Below are 15,942 nucleotides of genomic sequence, written 5' to 3'. Positions count from 1 at the left end.
GTGCAGGTAAGAAAGGAAGCGCCCATGGGTGCACACAGCCACTTCAGGAAACACCCTCCCCTGCAAAGCCGCAGGTGCTTGTGCTGCCGCACTCACTGTGTTCGCAGAGGGGCCCGTAGCGGCCGCTGGGGCAGCGGCAGGCGCCCGTCCCCGCGTCGCAGGTGCCGTTGTGCAGGCAGGCGCAGCGGAGCTGGCAGTTGGCACCGTACCAGCCCGGCGGGCATTCTGCAGGGAGACACGGTGGCGGAGCCGGTGAGCAGACAGGGAGCAGACACCAGCCCCATCCTGCGCTTCGGGACATGGTACAGCAGGACAGGCACAGGCGGGGAGAACAGAAACTGGGCCCAGTATGAAACAACGCTGAGAGCCAGGATTACTGGGCCAGTGCAGGACAATGCATCCAAGTCGGGTTTACCTAATTCGCAGGATTTCCCCGTCCAGCCAGGCGCACAGGAGCAGGAGCCGTCGGCCGCGTCGCAGAGCCCCCCGTTGTGGCAGGAGCAGGTCTGCTGGCAGCCCACCCCGTACCGGTGCTTCTCGCAGCCTGCGGGACACGAGGAGGTGACAGCGGGACATGAGCAGGTGACAGTGGGCACAGGGACCCTGGGGTGGTTTGGGCAGGAGGGCCCAAGCACAGGCAGAGATCTCAGGGCAAGGAAACTGGTTCCACTCAAGACCTTCTCCATCTCACTGCCTGAAACCCCTGCTTGTCCTGTGACCCACAGCTGATATTGACCTTGCTCGCAGGTGGGACCGGCTCTTCCTGGGGGGCACACGCAGTCTCCAGTGACGTGGTGACAGGTCGCGCCGTCCCCGCAGGCGCACACCCCGGCGCAGTCCTTGCCATAGCGACCAGCGGGACATCCTGGTGGGAGGAAGACCTTGGTCTGCCTTGGTCACGCCAAAGCACAGCACGTCTGGAGGTTTGAGAGGAACGAGTCTGCGCTGGCACAGGAGCAAAGCGACGGGCTGGCAGGAGGAGCCTGTGCCCTGGCACCGTGCACAGAGTGACGGGCAGACCGGGAAAAGAGCTTTGAGGTTTCCTTCTGCTGCAGAACAGAGCATTTTTAGCAGAGACAGTGATGGCATGATGCAAAGGCTGGTGTGTCAGGCCTTTCGTAGTGGAGAAATCATTTTGGCATGGAACAAGTGGAGCAAGAAAATGTTTCCGTGGTTAAGAGAGCAAACAAGCTCAGCTGCAACCGAAGCAGGGAGGGCACTGCTGACGGCGCCTGCGGTGGAGTCAGACCAGGAGCATTTTTGGAGCTGGTCGCTGTACAGCTCGTCGTCTGGCCAGGGTCAGCAGCCCGGCTGCGGGCAGCAATCGCTCCCACCACCGTTCACCTCCTGCCGAGGAACTCCTGGGAGCTCCCGTTCCCCCCCGCACTCACCGATGCTGCAGTTAGCGCCGATGTAGCCGGGCGGGCAGTGGCACGTCCCCGTGGTAATGTCACACACACCCCCGTTCTTGCATTTGCATGGCCTTTCGCAGTTGTGGCCGTACCACCCGGGGGAGCACTCTGCGGGGGAAAGAACAAAAGCAGCAATGGCCTCATGCCTAAAAAGATGAGAACAGTGTCCAAACACTCTGGAAAATGCACCGCAGCCAACAGCAGCTCCCGCGGGCCGTGCTCGGTGCCCCCGTGGGACACACTGAACTCAGGACCGCGACAGCTGCCCCGGGTGCTTGGCAGGGGCCAGAGAAACCCCCGAGAGTGCATGGTGAGCAATGGTACGGCAAACACGCAACAGCAAGGAGCTTTGGGCTGCTCAGAACCTCCCTGCTGAAAACACAGCTGGTAAGCAGCCCACAATTCAAAAGAAAAATGAAAAAAAGAACCAAAACAACAGTCTGAGCGCAGATGAGAATGATGTTCTGTTTACATGAACTCCTACTCGCCCGTTAGTCAGCGAGAGACACGGCAGAGGCCAGAGCCTCGGCGCACGGGGACCAGCTTGGGCAAGAGAGCAGGAAAACACTTGTCTGGACAGACTCAGCTGTGAGAGCTGGACAACGGTTACAAACAACACAACAGACCTCGGCAACGCGGGGGAGGACAAGGGCGACTGTGGCAAGAAACCAGGCAAGACAACCCGTGAGAACCTGTGCTTTGAAGCCCCTCCAGGCAGCTTCTCCTGCGGTCACCCCGGTGCTGTCCCTGCGCGGGGGCGACGGCTCCGAACCGGCACCACCGGTACCACCTCGGGTACCGACCGTGGCGGAGAAGGGGCTGAGCACAGACTCACCTAGCTGGCAGGCGGGCCCGTGGCGGCCCGGGGCGCAGACGCAGGCACCGGTGACCGGGTGGCACTCCTGGGTGGCTCCGGGACACTGGCAGATCTGAGCGCAGCCCTCGCCGAAGGTCCCCGGCAGGCAGGCTGGCAGGAGAGAGGGCACCCGGGCGGCTCAGGTTTGCTCGGCGGGAGCTATCCCACCCTGTGCAAGGCTTTCCTCCCTTTTGTTTGAAGCCAGGATTTAGGAAGCCTTTTATGACAGAGTTCTCTGCAGCCAAAAAAGCAAAGGGAGCCACACGCAAATGCTTCCCTGACTCCAGGAAAGACTTGGATTGAAAAGCAAATGCAGTACTTAATGGCATTAGATGCTTTTAGCGATGCTGGCCCTGCCTACCCTCATATCCCTGCAAGCCTCCATCCCCTCAGCTGGGCAGGGCAAATACTCCCGTCCCCTGGGTGAGGAATGTGCTCACATGCCTCTGTCTCTTCCAGACTTGCTCATGCCCACAGGAGCTCATTTTAATGCTGATTTGTTGCTAATCCTCAGGATAAATACAGAGCTCTGATTTCCCACTTGGCTCCCTGAGCTTTGCTCACATTCTGCGGGCGCACACCCAGCTGCCAACATGTGAGCTGCTCCTTGGCACCACGTGCTCTTGGGCCTTTTCTTGTTCTTTATTTTCCTTTTTTTTCCCCTCCTCTATTTTCTGCAGCAGTTGCTTGACCCTTCACGTTCCCAGAGCCCGTCAGCACAACTGCAAGACGATCGCTCCCTTTTTCACACCTTTTTCACAGGCGGAGCCGGTGGTGCCGGGCGGGCAGGCGCAGCGGCCGGTGACGTGGTGGCAGGGCGCTCCGGGGGGACAGGCGCAGCGGCCGGCGCAGCCCTTCCCGAAGGAACCCGGCAGGCAGGCTGCGGGAAAACGAGCAACAGGTGAGTGTCCTGCCTGGATTTCAGTTCTTCTTAATGCCTGAAAGGCACCAGAGACCAAGGGCCAGCTCCTGTCCCCAGTGTCTGCAGTGCTGAGCCAGACCTGGCCATAGCAGACAGACAGACAGCATTTTTTTGCAGCAAGCCAAATGCCTCTTTCAGGGCAGGCTGTTGGCTCCTGAAATTTTGCCACAATGTGCGACTCATATTAAAAAAAAAGAAGTTTGTCTCCTTCCCAGGCCTTGGTTTCCCCTTGGCAGGGCTGTACCAGCAGGGTCGGGATGCCGTGACACGGAGGGGATGCCGTGACACCGCAGGGATGCTGTGACACGGAGGGGATGCCGTGACACCGCAGAGATGCTGTGACACGGCGGGGATGCCGCCTCACCTTTCTCGCAGCGCCGGCCCCGCCAGCCATGGGGACAATCACAAGCGCCGGTGATGTGGTGGCACGAGACGTTGTCCCCGCAGTCGCAGTGCTCCTCACAGCGCGTCCCGAACAGCCCCTCCGGACAAGCTTCAGGGATGTGAACATGGGAGAGAGGACAAGTTACACAAAGAGAGGTGAGGTGGCGCTTTCTCGCTGCAGTTTCTGGAGGTGCACACTTCCCTTTATCGACGTCCCTTCCAGCCCCCAGCCCCCGCGGCAGCGACGCGCAGGCCCCACTCACGGCGCTCGCAGGCGGCGCCGGTCCAGCCGGGCGGGCAGAGGCAGTGTCCCGTCTGGCGGTGGCAGGTCCCCCCGTTGTGGCACTGGCAATGCTCCCGGCAGTCTGCCCCGTGCCGTCCCGGTGCGCACTCTGGGAGAGGGACACAGTGAAATGCCACCTGGACCCCCACCTCCCGTGGGGACAGACCCTGAGCTCTGCCACCAGCGCCGTGCATGTCACCCCCATGCCTTCAGAGTCCGAAATGGGACAGGGTTGTGCCAGAGCCCACTTCTCGGCGCTGCCGCTGCGCCGTCACTCACCCAGCTCGCAGGCCAGCCCCGTCCAGCCCTGGGGACAGGCACAGAGCCCCGTGGCAGGGTCACACGTGCCACCGTTCTGGCAGAGGCAGCGCTGGCGGCAGCTCCTCCCGTAGAAACCCAGCGGGCACACTGCAGGGAAGCGGGGCAGATATCCCCATCAGAAAAGAGCTCCGGAGGCAAACAGCCATCAGAGGACGGGCCGATCGGAACCGAAGCCGTTCTCATGTGCAGTGAGATGTATGGAGAGGAGCCAACGACACCTGAGGCTGCTCAGCTGCCCACATGGAGACATTTGGTATTTAAACCCGCTCAGGTAAGCGGGAGCGGTGACACCGGGTACTGGGGGCCCGAGCTCTTTGCAGCCTCCTCAGCCCTGGGTTTGGCCGCGACCCTCGGGTGCGTTACCTTGCTGGCATGTGGCTCCCGTCCACCCGGCCGCACACAGACAGCGCCCGCTGACGTGGTCGCAGGTCGCGTTATTGAAGCAGTTGCACATCTGGCTGCAGTTCTCGCCGTAGCTGTTTTCCTGGCACGCTGCGGGAGCAGAGTCAGGGACAAACTGCATCGGCCAGGCTCCTGCCGGCCATCCCCAGTGCGCTGGTCTGGGACATGAACCAGCACCGGTGCGCGGCTGCTGTGATGGTTCTGTAGGGTGGTTTTTATGGTGCTAGGGGGAAATAACAGCTGGATTCTACAGGGGGCCGACATTCAAATATGAACACTTGTTATCTTCAATCTTCTATCATTTTATCTATTAGGAAACTGTTTTGCCGGATTCTCAAGCCTTCATTACATTCAACAACAACCAAATACTTCTCTGCTGCACAGGATTAATTTTCATCCCACCCATCCCGTCTGCAGCCCCCCAGTGACACCCACCCTGGCCGCAGCGGGGACCCTGCCAGCCGGGGGGACAGTGGCACTGGCCCATTACGTGGTCACAGCGAGCACCGTTCAGGCAGTCACAGGCGTCCCGGCACTCCAGCCCGTAAAATCCATCCGGACAGGCTGCAGAAAACAAAAGGTAAATCCCCGCAAAATGCTGGAAATCTCACAGCAGGGAAGAGATGCCTCTTGGTGGCCTTTTCTTGGCAATAAAATGCTGCACCAGTGTGACAGCCACCTGTCTCGGGCTTTCCCCGAGCAGGGAAGCAGCAGCATATGGGATTTATGTTCATTATGGGTGTTCAGATACAGGACAGAGCTGGGGGGATCAGGAGCAATAGCACCAGGTTTCTGCGCACGAGGGGGTACTCACCGTGCTCACAGAAGGTTCCTCGCCAGCCCGGGCTGCACGTACAGGCCCCGCTGACGTGGTCACAGGCAGCCCCATTGTCACACTGACACTGGTGGCGACAGCTCAGCCCGAACCACCCCTGCGGGCACTCTGGCAAGTGAAAGCAAATGAGACTGAGGAGCCCGTCCCTTCCCAGCATCCCCAGGATACTGTGCTAAGCTGGGAGACAACAGCATCTGGCAGCTGCTTTTTTGTAATGACCAGTGGTTACAGGTGAGTGTCCAGGTCCCCCAGCCACTCTCAGGACAGGACTGGCAATGTCACAGCCAGGGCACGGGACTGAACTGCTGAGACTGACCCAAGAAGCGCTGATGGAGAAATCTGCCCTGTGGCTTCCACTGCTCCAGGAGCCTCCAGCACCTTTCCCCTGGTGAAACAACTCGTTTGGCTTGGCTAAAACGCAGCACTCACTGTGTTCGCAGCGGGCGCCCGTGTACCCGGCCTGGCAGACGCACTGTCCCGTCTCGGCGCTGCAGCTCCCGTCACCGTTGCTGCAGTCGCAGGTGTGGGCGCAGTCGGGGCCCCAGCGCCCCGCATCACAGGCTGGAACACAGCAGGATGGACCCTTAACAGCGTGTGCCCCCGGCTCGGCCGCTCCGGGAGCAGCGGCACGGGCACCGCGCTGCCGCCGCCGCGGGGGTTATTCTCATCGATTACAATTGATCTCTTAGGCAGGAGGACAAACACGGCTGCAGGTGAAAACCCAGCGGGACAGCAAAAGCAGGTGCTACATTAGCACGTATTTGATGTGAATTCTTTCTGCGAGCAAGCTCAGTCCTGAGAGGCAAGCAGCACCCAGCGGCGCTGGCAGGACAGAGCAGAGAAAGCAGAGAGATTTCAGACAGAGGTTTTTCTGGCAGAGGCACAGCACAAAGACGGCAACGAAGCAAATGTCAGCGTAGCTTTGCACAGGTCAGTGTCTTCTAGGCATGACGTGTAATAACCGGTGGGTACGATACCTCTCTGACAGTTATACCCCGTCCAGCCCGGCGCGCAGCTGCACGTCCCCGTCACAGGATGGCAATGTCCCTCGTTCCCACAGCTGCAGCTCAGCTGGCACCCTGGGCCGAACCAGCCCGGCGGACACACTGCCAAGGCAGACAAGGACTGATGCAAACGGGCTGGGACACTGCAGCCAGGGCTCCCCTGGCTTTGGGTTGGAAGGAACTGTCACTAAACCACACCCCTGAGAACCTCATCTCCACATCTTCTAAACCCCTCCAGGGATGGTGACTCCAGCACTGCCCTGAGCAGCCTGTTCCAATGCCCCACAGCCCTTTGGGGAAGGGATTGTTCATAATATCCCATTTCAACCTCCCCAGGTGCAACCAGAGGCTGTCTCTGTGATGAGCACAATGCTCCGCTCACTGCAGCAGGTGCCCCAGGTCCCCTAACGTCCCTCATTCCAGCCGGTGACACCTCTGGGTGCGAGGGGCAGCACTCACCGTCCTGGCAGCGGGGGCCGGTGTAGCCGGGGGGGCACAGGCAGGCTCCCGTGGCCGCGTCGCAGCTGCCGTTGTTGGCGCATTCGGGACAGATCTCCTGGCAGCCCAGTCCCCAGCGACCCTCAGGGCAGGCTGGAGCGCGGGCAGAGAGAAGGACACAAGGACACACAGATATCGGGATCATGGCAAGAGGTAAGAGGGAAATATCTGTTTTGCTGGTGCGATGGGTCCCCTTTTTTGTTCATGTCCATACTTCATGCAAAACATGGACTTTTATTTGGCAATACACGCCTACCAGCAAGGACAACATTGCTTTGTCCGTTTTCTAAACTGCGTGTGAGCCCCTGTAAGTGCTATTCTGACCCTACTCCCATGTCAATTTAGGATTCACATCTACTTGTGGGGAGCTACAAGGGCTCCTCGCTGGGAAACGGTGCTGCTGGCGGCTGCTGTCCCAGCACCGGCAGCGCGTCCGTCAGCACGGCCAGAGCTGCTTCCAGCTGCAGCGGGAAGAACGGCTAAGAACTGAGACACCTGAGGTGGGAATCCTGGTTTAACTGCTCCAAAGCTGCTGCAGGGCCTGGAAAAAACATCAGTTGAAACTGCACGGTAAGCACTGTGCACGTGTGACTTTACTGCTCCATCAAACTATTAGGAGCAGCATGTCTATATGTGACTGATTTCTTCCAGCTGCTGTAACACTGTATAGTCATGTAAAAGTTTTTAATTTAGGATTCTCTAGTTTTCCAGCAGTTGAAGAGTAATATGGTGAAGGCAATTAAAAATACACATTGGTAAAGAAAGACCCCTTTCCTATGTTAGGGACTGCAACAACTGAAAAACATCTTTATTATTTATTGCTGATGTTGTTTGCTTCCTTGTACCCCGCTCAGCTCCAAATACAGCACTAAGCTAGCTAAGCCTATTGTTTATGACTTACCATCAAAAGCTGTATTTTCTTTCCTAATTTTCCATGAAGACGATTCTAATTGCACTGGCTGTTTCTAAACCTAATCCCAGCCGAAGGAAAAGAGCGGCTCTCCAGCTCCATCCCCACCTGGGCGCGCTGGCTGCCGCGCCGGCTCACCTTGTGCGCAGTCGTGCCCGGCGCGTCCCGGCGGGCAGCGGCACTGCCCCGAGCTGCGGTCGCAGGGCGCTCCCCCGCAGGAGCAGGACCCCCGGCATCCCGCCCCGAACGTCCCCTCCGGGCACTCTGCGGAGAAAAGGAACCTGTGAAACCTGCTCCTCCTTCTGGGGCCTTTATGTGACCACTGTCACCTGCACTGTCACTGCAGCAGGGACCATTCACACCATGGCCTTGATCTGTCTGTTTGAGTATCGTTTTTCTGCTGTTGCTTATCCTTTCAACAAGTATATACATATATGTGTGTGTGTGTGTATATATACATATATATACACAGCAGTAACACAGTGGGACGGACCCTTAACAGCATGTGTGTGTGTATATATATATATATATACACGTATATATACATATGTGTGTGTGTGTGTGTATACACACATGTATATATACATACGTGTGCGTGTATACACGCATGTATATATACACATACGTGTGCGTGTATACACGCATGTATATATACACATACGTGTGTGTGTGTATACACGCATGTGTATATACACATACGTGTGTGTGTATACACGCATGTATATACACATACGTGTGTGTGTGTATACACGCATGTATATATACATACGTGTGTGTGTATACACGCATGTATATATACATACGTGTGTGTGTATACACGCATGTATATATACACACGTGTATATATACGTGTGTGTGTGTATACACACATGTATATATACACACGTGTATATATACGTGTGTGTATACACGCATGTATATATACACACGTGTATATATACGTGTGTGTGTATATATACACGCATGTATATATACACACGTGTATATATACGTGTGTGTGTGTGTATATATACACACGTGTATATATACGTGTGTGTGTGTGTATATATACACGCGTGTATATATACGTGTGTGTGTGTATATACACGCATGTATATATACATACGTGTGTGTGTGTGGATGTGTGTGTATATATATATAAATACACATATACATACAAGACTGACCAACATGCCCAACAGCTGAGACCAAACTGTGAACACCATTCTGCAACATCACTCCCCCCGGCTGCCCCCGCAGGGCTGCGCCCCGCGGCAGCCCCAGCAAACGGGCAGGAAAATGCCCCTTGGCTCAGGCTCCCAGCCGCGTGTGCACCCCCCGGGCGGTGACCGAGCCCTCTTGCTGTGTTGGGTGCGGAATATCAGGTTCACATCCCCCAAATCCACACCATCACCTGCGCTTTTCCTGCCCCTGCCGGGGTGCTGCTGCTGACTCCAGAAAGCTCTTTTTTGCTTTGTGCCCTGGGACACAATTAAGCAGCCAGCTAATTATGTGCAGATTGAGGACCCAAAGAGCCTCAAATCCTCTTGGAGTCTCCCAAAAAAGCCGTGTGCTCGCGTTCCCTTTTGTTCAGTGAGCCGATGTTTCCTAAGGCTTCGGCAGAGGCGAACACACCAGCGCTCACCAACCACGGAGGAAAAGCACACCAGGGCCTAGATTTCAAGTGACACAGTGGAGTTTTTGTTATTCCTCCTCTTTGCTAATTGATGGCAGATGTTTGTCTTCACCCTTTAATAATTTCCAGATCCGAACAACAGCCAAGAGCCTACTATTTCTATACAAATATTTGTGTTATTTCCTGTGACTCCCCCCTACAGGCGTAAGCTCCTTTCTTTTGCTTTTTAAAAATATCCCGATGGAGAGCGCGCAGCCCGCGGAGGCGCCAGGGGGGCTCGGGGGCCGGGACCCCCGCGAGGGGCCATAGCCCTGCAGCGCTGCCCCCGTTAGCACTTGCTCCTTTGGGACTTCTTGTGACCTCCTGCAGCTTTTGCTCTGACCAACAGACCAGCTATGCTCTATCAGTTGTGGTGTTACACACGGCAATCATGTGCTAGCAGCTTAATTAGGTTAATAGCTATAATTTCGGGGTGGGGTGTGGATGGAATGCTTGGTTATGTGTAAGTTCAGTGCAGAAACTCCGGGATGCTTGAACCAAAATTCAGATTCTCTTGATGCAGTGTGTCTTTTCTTAATGCAGCATGTCTCCAGGTGTGGACTAACTTCAAGAGTCCAATTATTTTCCATTTTCTGCTGGATCTGTGTGATTCAGAAGGAGACAAGATCACGAGAGGATGGGGCTGGCTCTTCAGTCACCTCTGAAGCTGACAGAAGTTCTTCTGTTCCAAGAACGGTGTTTGTGTTTTGTAATCGTCACCTCTTGCCAAGGACTCGCTGGCATTAGGTTCACTCCACACACCTTTATTCAAAGCGAAGGTCTCTGACAGCCCAGGATCTGGAAAAGCTGCACCCTCGGAGCGTGAGTGTTAAACCACACAGAGCTGTGCAGCTCGGTTACCGTGTTGTCAACCCGCCCTTCAGATAAAGAGCGGAAAACTGCTCTAGGAGGTTCATACAGAAATACAAGATTAAATTCTAATGTAAATTAAATATATATAATTTTTTCCATTTGAAGATCAAATAGAGTTTAAATATGGAGAACAGAATAGAACAGAAAATATGATACTGTTCTGCTGGGCACTGATTGCCTAGAAGTAAAAAGACATCAAAGTGGGGGAAAGATAACTAGATATCTATCACCTCCATCTACAAGAGCAGAGAAGCCCAAGTGGCAGGATAAAGTGAGACCTTGTTCTTTTCTGAATAGGACTCATTGTGCCGGAGAAACCCACCCTAAGGAGACTGCGGTGTTTTACAGCGACCTGCCACTCCACATTTCGCTCATTGGAGCTGCTGCGGTGGGCCCGGGGGTCTGAGCGAGCACAGGAGCAACTCTGGAGGCGCTCGCGTGTTGTTTGGTGACGAGAACGGTGTACGCGTGCGCGGTGAGTCTGCCCGGCCTTACCTTGTGCGCAGTCCGGCCCGCGGTACCCCGGGGGACACTCCGTCCTGCACTCCCCGGTGACGTGGTCACAGGACACTGCGGGGGGGCAGCTGCACTGCTGCCTGCAGCCGTCCCCGTAAGAGCCGGGGTCACAGCCTGTTAACGAGCGACATGAGAAAGAGCAAACATGTGGCATCACTGGACAGACCCTGGAAGCGCAGGCAGCCCCGGCTCACAGCGATGGGCTGTGCTGGTTCTGCATGTGAACCTAATGGGACTGAGGCTGAGGACAAGTCTTGTAGTCGAAATATGATTTGGATAACTAAATTAATATAGTTATGATATATAATAATACGATGCATATTATTATATATAACAAATTATAGATAGATAATAGATATTACCTATTATAAATTATGTAATTATATACAATGCTTGTATATTATAACTATATAACTATAGTATATATACTCATTATATATAATATAAGTTATTACTATATATGATATTATATATTACTATTATATATTATTATATATCATATATAATAATATATAATATACATTATATATAATATATATCTATTATATATTTTTCATTATAGATAATATATATTGTATATATATTTTCATTATATATAATATGCATTATTGTATATAATGTATAATATTAAATATTATATCATACTATTATAGATTATATATAATTTAGAATAAATTATATATTATCTATTATCTATAAGAAAATAATATAATCGTTAAATAGAATCTAAATAGCCAGAGGCACGACAGTCTTGGGACTGTGGAAGTGAGCCGAATTTCCCGCAGGCAGAGGCGCTCTGGGGAGCAGGGGCGGGAGCAGGGGCTGCGCTCACGGGTCTCGCAGCGCGGGCCGCGGTAGCCGGGTTTGCAGCGGCAGGAGCCGTCCCGCCGGTCGCAGTCCTGCGTGTTCTGCTGCTCGCAGCCGCACTCCTCCGAGCAGCCGGGGCCGAACGCCCACTTGGGGCACACTGCAGCGGGAAAGAGGACAGACACACGCTTTGCCACCCAGAAAGGCCGTAATCTCAGAATAGTATATCTTGTTAAAAAGAAAATGAGGCCAAGCATACCTAAATGGCAGTACCGTCCGTATAAGCCAGGATCGCACAGACAGGCTCCGTAAATCCGATGGCAACGACCCTGGTTGGCACAGTTGCACTTTTTCCTGCATTGTTTCCCATAAAATCCTTTAGGGCATCCTAGTAATGGAGAGAGATCATGTGGGAAGATGAGCCAATTTCAGCCTGTCATTTTATTTCCAGCAGGCCACAGGAAAAATGGACCAAAATAAAGCTGTACAGGATCGGAAATGAACCTGGGCAAAGGATGGGGTGAGTGTGAAAAGAAATAATGACGAGTGACTAGATCCCCTGTATCAGCCCCAAATCAGATCGGCACTGTCCTTGCACAGTGTCACCTGCTGTCCCTCTCCAGCCACCCCAGGTGCCTCGGGGCACCCGTCACCTCTGCACCCACGTGAAATTATTTCCTGCCACAAACCCACCCTGCAGGGCCCCCAGAAGCCAATTTTTTCATATGTGAGAATGTCACCCAGGAGGCCACTCCTATTGATAAATGATTATGTATTTGCACTATTAAGGGAATAAAATGATTGTTCTTCCTCTGTTGTGCTATAGGTCTCAATACAGGGCGTACAGGGCAGACAGACGTGTCAGTAGAAAGTTCTGGGCACCGTCTGTCCGGGCAGCACGAGCAGAACAGCGGCCGCTTACACAGAGGAAACGCCGCCCTGGGCCAACAGAGCCATTCTTTGGTGTTTACTTTAATTCTGCTTTCCTGTTTTTAATTCGTGCCCCTCAACCACCTCCTTCCTACAGAAAGAAAAGGTCGGGGTATCTCCTGCACTCATTTCCATGCTGCTTCGGTGTCCTGCAGTAATAGTTCCCATATGCTCTAACCATTGCTCTGAAGTCACTTTGTCTGAATCTCTTATTGTCTCACTCTCTCTGTGTTTTTAGATCACATGCCCCAGATTTTAACTCTTTGGAAGAATAAATCCTGAGCACCAGGCTGCGGGAACTCCTTTAGCAGTGCTTTGGTAAGTACTGTTGTCACAGCTTTTCAATGCTTTGGGTTTTCTTTAGATGAAAATATTGCCACAGTTCTTTAAATTCACTGGTGAATGTTGGGTTTTGACATTCTTTTCTGTGTCTGCCACTGCCTGGCCAGTGAAACACGGTCACTGCTGCTCATGGTCAGTGCTGAGCAGCAAACAGGGACTGTAAAGGTCTTCCAGTGCAAAGACAAGGCACACAGACTGAAGCACTGTTTAATGAGTGAAGAATCTCATTTATTGTCTTTTCTTTATTAAAAAGACATTTTTCCATGCAGGACTAGGTGACCCACCGAGTCAGATGGACCGGGGACGTGTTAGAGCCGCTCACACTGCGACAATTCACAAAAGAGTTGAAAGATGCTTCCAGTGACCAGCTACAAAGGGACCAGTGTGAGACAGGCTGCGCAAAACATTTTTAAGGCTTCAGAGAAGCAGAACTGGAACATCAAAGTGTGGTGTCAGAGATGGCTGTAACAGCCGCATTTCGAATTACAGCAAATGCTCTACTAACACGGTAAGAGAAACAGAAAGGAGCTGCCTCCGCAGGCTGGGGAACATCACTCGCAGCTCGCTGCTGCTATTTCCTTATAGGAAAACGTTTTAGAGAGAGAAGGAAACTGCAAGGGAGGCCTCGGTGTTCTGTGCTGGATGCCAGGGCCCCGCAGAGGAGCTGAAATGCCTTTTGCAGGGAGGTGAGACATCCCACACCCCATCCAGGTCCCCATGGGGGAGGAAGAGGATGGTCCTCACTGCCATGCAGTGGATGGAGGTGCAGGGGATGGAGGGATGCGGGTGATGGAGATGCGGGCGATGGAGAGCCATGCACTTACCGTCCTGGCACAGCTCTCCGGCCACGCCGGGCGGGCAGCGGCAGGCGCCGGTGGCCGGGTCGCAGGTGCCGCCGTTCTGGCAGCGGCAGCTCAGGCTGCAGTTCTTCCCGAAGGTGCCGGCCGGGCAGGCTGGGGCGAGAGAGGGAGGCGAGGTCAGCGGCCCCGCGCAGCACCGCAGCGGGGACGCCAGGGCTCCTCGCCAGCGTCACTCACTCTGGTTGCAGAGGACGCCGGTCCAGCCCGCCGCGCAGTCGCAGCCGCTGCCCTCCGCGGTGCAGGTGCCGCCGTTCTGGCAGTCCTGGCAGGTCAGGCTGCAGTCGGGGCCGAACGTGCGCTCCAGGCAGACTGCAACGAGAGGAGCCGCGGCTGAAGAGCCTCCCCCGCGGCACCACAGAGTGCGGGCAGGGAAACCCCCCGTGTGCAGGCTGCGGCAAAGCTAAACACATCTGTGCTGGAACACGGGTTCTGTGTGCATAGAAACAGCACTTGACAAGTCTTTGGGTACACTCAAACACAAATAAACCCAGCATGCGTGATTAATTCTGAACACTTCCAAGCGAAGCATGCCATTTACCAATGCTGCTAAATGCCCACCGAATTTTTCTGAAAGTGTGTGCTCCCCTCTTGCTTCCATCTCTTCCTCCTCTTCTTCGTAGTCGTCACTAAAGAGCTGGGTAAATTCATCTCTCAGGATGGCGACGTGAGGGATTGGGCGGATAACGGGGCGCCGAGCATCCAGAGCCTCCACAGCATCCTCGAGAGCTGGGGGAGCAGTCAGGAGACAAGGTCAAAGTGGGAGACGAGACAAGATGTCTAAGAGGTGAAGAGTAGGACAGACCCTCTGTAATAAGAAAGGGAAAGCAGAAATATCTGTGCAGGGTTGGAGCACTGATCTGGCAGGGTTTCCACCACTGCTCTCTTTAGATTGACACTGCTAACATTTGTGCAATGTGTTTGCTTGTTCAGGCTGGAATGGGCACGTGCCAATGGAGTGACTTCAAAATCCACGGGAGAAGCTTTGCTCTGAGCCTGGCGGGCAGCTCTGGCTTCTCCCGTAACTGAGCTCGCACACCTTGGCCCTGCTGGTGTTCTGCCCAGCGCCACTCGGCCTCTTTGAGCTCTCAGGTAAGCTATTTTATTTTATCTTATTTTTTTTTAATTAAACAAAGTTGCCCATCTAACAAAAGTAAGCAATGCATTTGAGCTAGGTTCTCATTTTGGGAAGAGTATCTGTCAGGTACAGCTACAGGTTTCCTTCCCTTGCAGGGCAGGCAGGGGTTAAAAGCCAAGCAATCAAGCTAATCACAGTCACACTTGGGGCTGGGGCTGCAGAGCTATAAAAGCCCCAGGCAGGGGGAGGCTCCGGCATTTTGCCAGGGGTGAGGAGGCACCAGATGCTGCTCCTCTGGGTCCAGAGCCCAGAAAACCTTCCCAGGCACCCAGGTGATGCTGCTGGGGGTTCTTAGATGAAGACTGGGGTGCTGGCTGCTCTACCAAGTGAGTAAGTTGCGTAACAGCGTGTTTGGTGGTGGGATAAAGATGCTAACACTTAAAAAAATAATCCATTATAAGGAAAAACTGTAGTCTGGTGACTGTGGAAAGGGTTCTGGTTCTTTGGTTAACATGGAGTCATCTCTGCGGACTATCCCAAGTGTAGCTGTGCCAAAATCTCCTAAAATTCTTTGGAAAGTGCTGAGTAATGTGGCCCTGTCAGGGAAAAGCTTCCCACTGGTGTTGTGAGTCATTTCCACTACTAATAGTGCTGTGAAAAAGCTGGAAGAAGTGGTGTGGGGGGCTGAGGAGCCCCAGCCCATGCTGGGGGAGCGGGACAGGGAACAGGGACCTGCCACCCCGGGACAGAGGGCGCGCTCACCGCTGCAGCTCCGTCGGTCCTCGTCCAGCTTGTACCCAACCTCGCAGTCGCACTGGAAAGACCCCAGCTGGTTGTGGCACGTGTGTTCGCATCCGCCGTTGTTTGAAGAGCACTCATCCACGTCTGAAAAACATGGGACAATCAGTGTAATGGGAGCAGGGCCTCTGTGCAGGACAGGGGACGGAGATTATCTGTCCCCAGATCTGCAGGTAGGCTGATGGCATCTCCTCTCTGGTAGCTGTGAGACTCCCTAGAGATGCAGGGAGCCCCGGGTTTCAGCTTATATCTGCCACTAA

The 15,942-nt window shown here is 54.1% G+C and overlaps 1 protein-coding gene across 1 annotated transcript in view; it reads right to left on the bottom strand.

Moving 5' to 3' along the window:
• MEGF6 (multiple EGF like domains 6) overlaps nucleotides 1–15,942 on the bottom strand; it is a gene marked incomplete at both ends in the record, with an annotated part of 62,705 nt that overhangs the window by 2,464 nt on the left and 44,299 nt on the right. Inside the window, 23 exons of the mRNA XM_080358751.1 lie at nucleotides 97–225; nucleotides 416–544; nucleotides 737–865; nucleotides 1,392–1,520; nucleotides 2,248–2,379; nucleotides 3,020–3,148; nucleotides 3,555–3,683; nucleotides 3,838–3,966; nucleotides 4,137–4,265; nucleotides 4,542–4,670; nucleotides 5,016–5,144; nucleotides 5,395–5,523; nucleotides 5,845–5,976; nucleotides 6,393–6,521; nucleotides 6,879–7,010; nucleotides 7,966–8,091; nucleotides 10,850–10,984; nucleotides 11,703–11,837; nucleotides 11,937–12,065; nucleotides 13,774–13,902; nucleotides 13,987–14,118; nucleotides 14,368–14,535; nucleotides 15,647–15,769. Of these exons, the coding sequence (XP_080214877.1) occupies nucleotides 97–225; nucleotides 416–544; nucleotides 737–865; nucleotides 1,392–1,520; nucleotides 2,248–2,379; nucleotides 3,020–3,148; nucleotides 3,555–3,683; nucleotides 3,838–3,966; nucleotides 4,137–4,265; nucleotides 4,542–4,670; nucleotides 5,016–5,144; nucleotides 5,395–5,523; nucleotides 5,845–5,976; nucleotides 6,393–6,521; nucleotides 6,879–7,010; nucleotides 7,966–8,091; nucleotides 10,850–10,984; nucleotides 11,703–11,837; nucleotides 11,937–12,065; nucleotides 13,774–13,902; nucleotides 13,987–14,118; nucleotides 14,368–14,535; nucleotides 15,647–15,769 (3,021 nt within the window). The remainder of the gene's footprint in view (nucleotides 1–96; nucleotides 226–415; nucleotides 545–736; nucleotides 866–1,391; nucleotides 1,521–2,247; nucleotides 2,380–3,019; nucleotides 3,149–3,554; nucleotides 3,684–3,837; nucleotides 3,967–4,136; nucleotides 4,266–4,541; nucleotides 4,671–5,015; nucleotides 5,145–5,394; nucleotides 5,524–5,844; nucleotides 5,977–6,392; nucleotides 6,522–6,878; nucleotides 7,011–7,965; nucleotides 8,092–10,849; nucleotides 10,985–11,702; nucleotides 11,838–11,936; nucleotides 12,066–13,773; nucleotides 13,903–13,986; nucleotides 14,119–14,367; nucleotides 14,536–15,646; nucleotides 15,770–15,942) is intronic.

The sequence above is a fragment of the Nesoenas mayeri genome (genome assembly GCF_963082525.1).
Source record: "Nesoenas mayeri genome assembly, chromosome: 24".
Lineage (NCBI taxonomy): Eukaryota > Metazoa > Chordata > Aves > Columbiformes > Columbidae > Nesoenas > Nesoenas mayeri.
The sequence above is the reverse complement of the archived record's forward strand: the minus strand, read 5'-3'. Positions and strand labels throughout refer to the sequence as shown.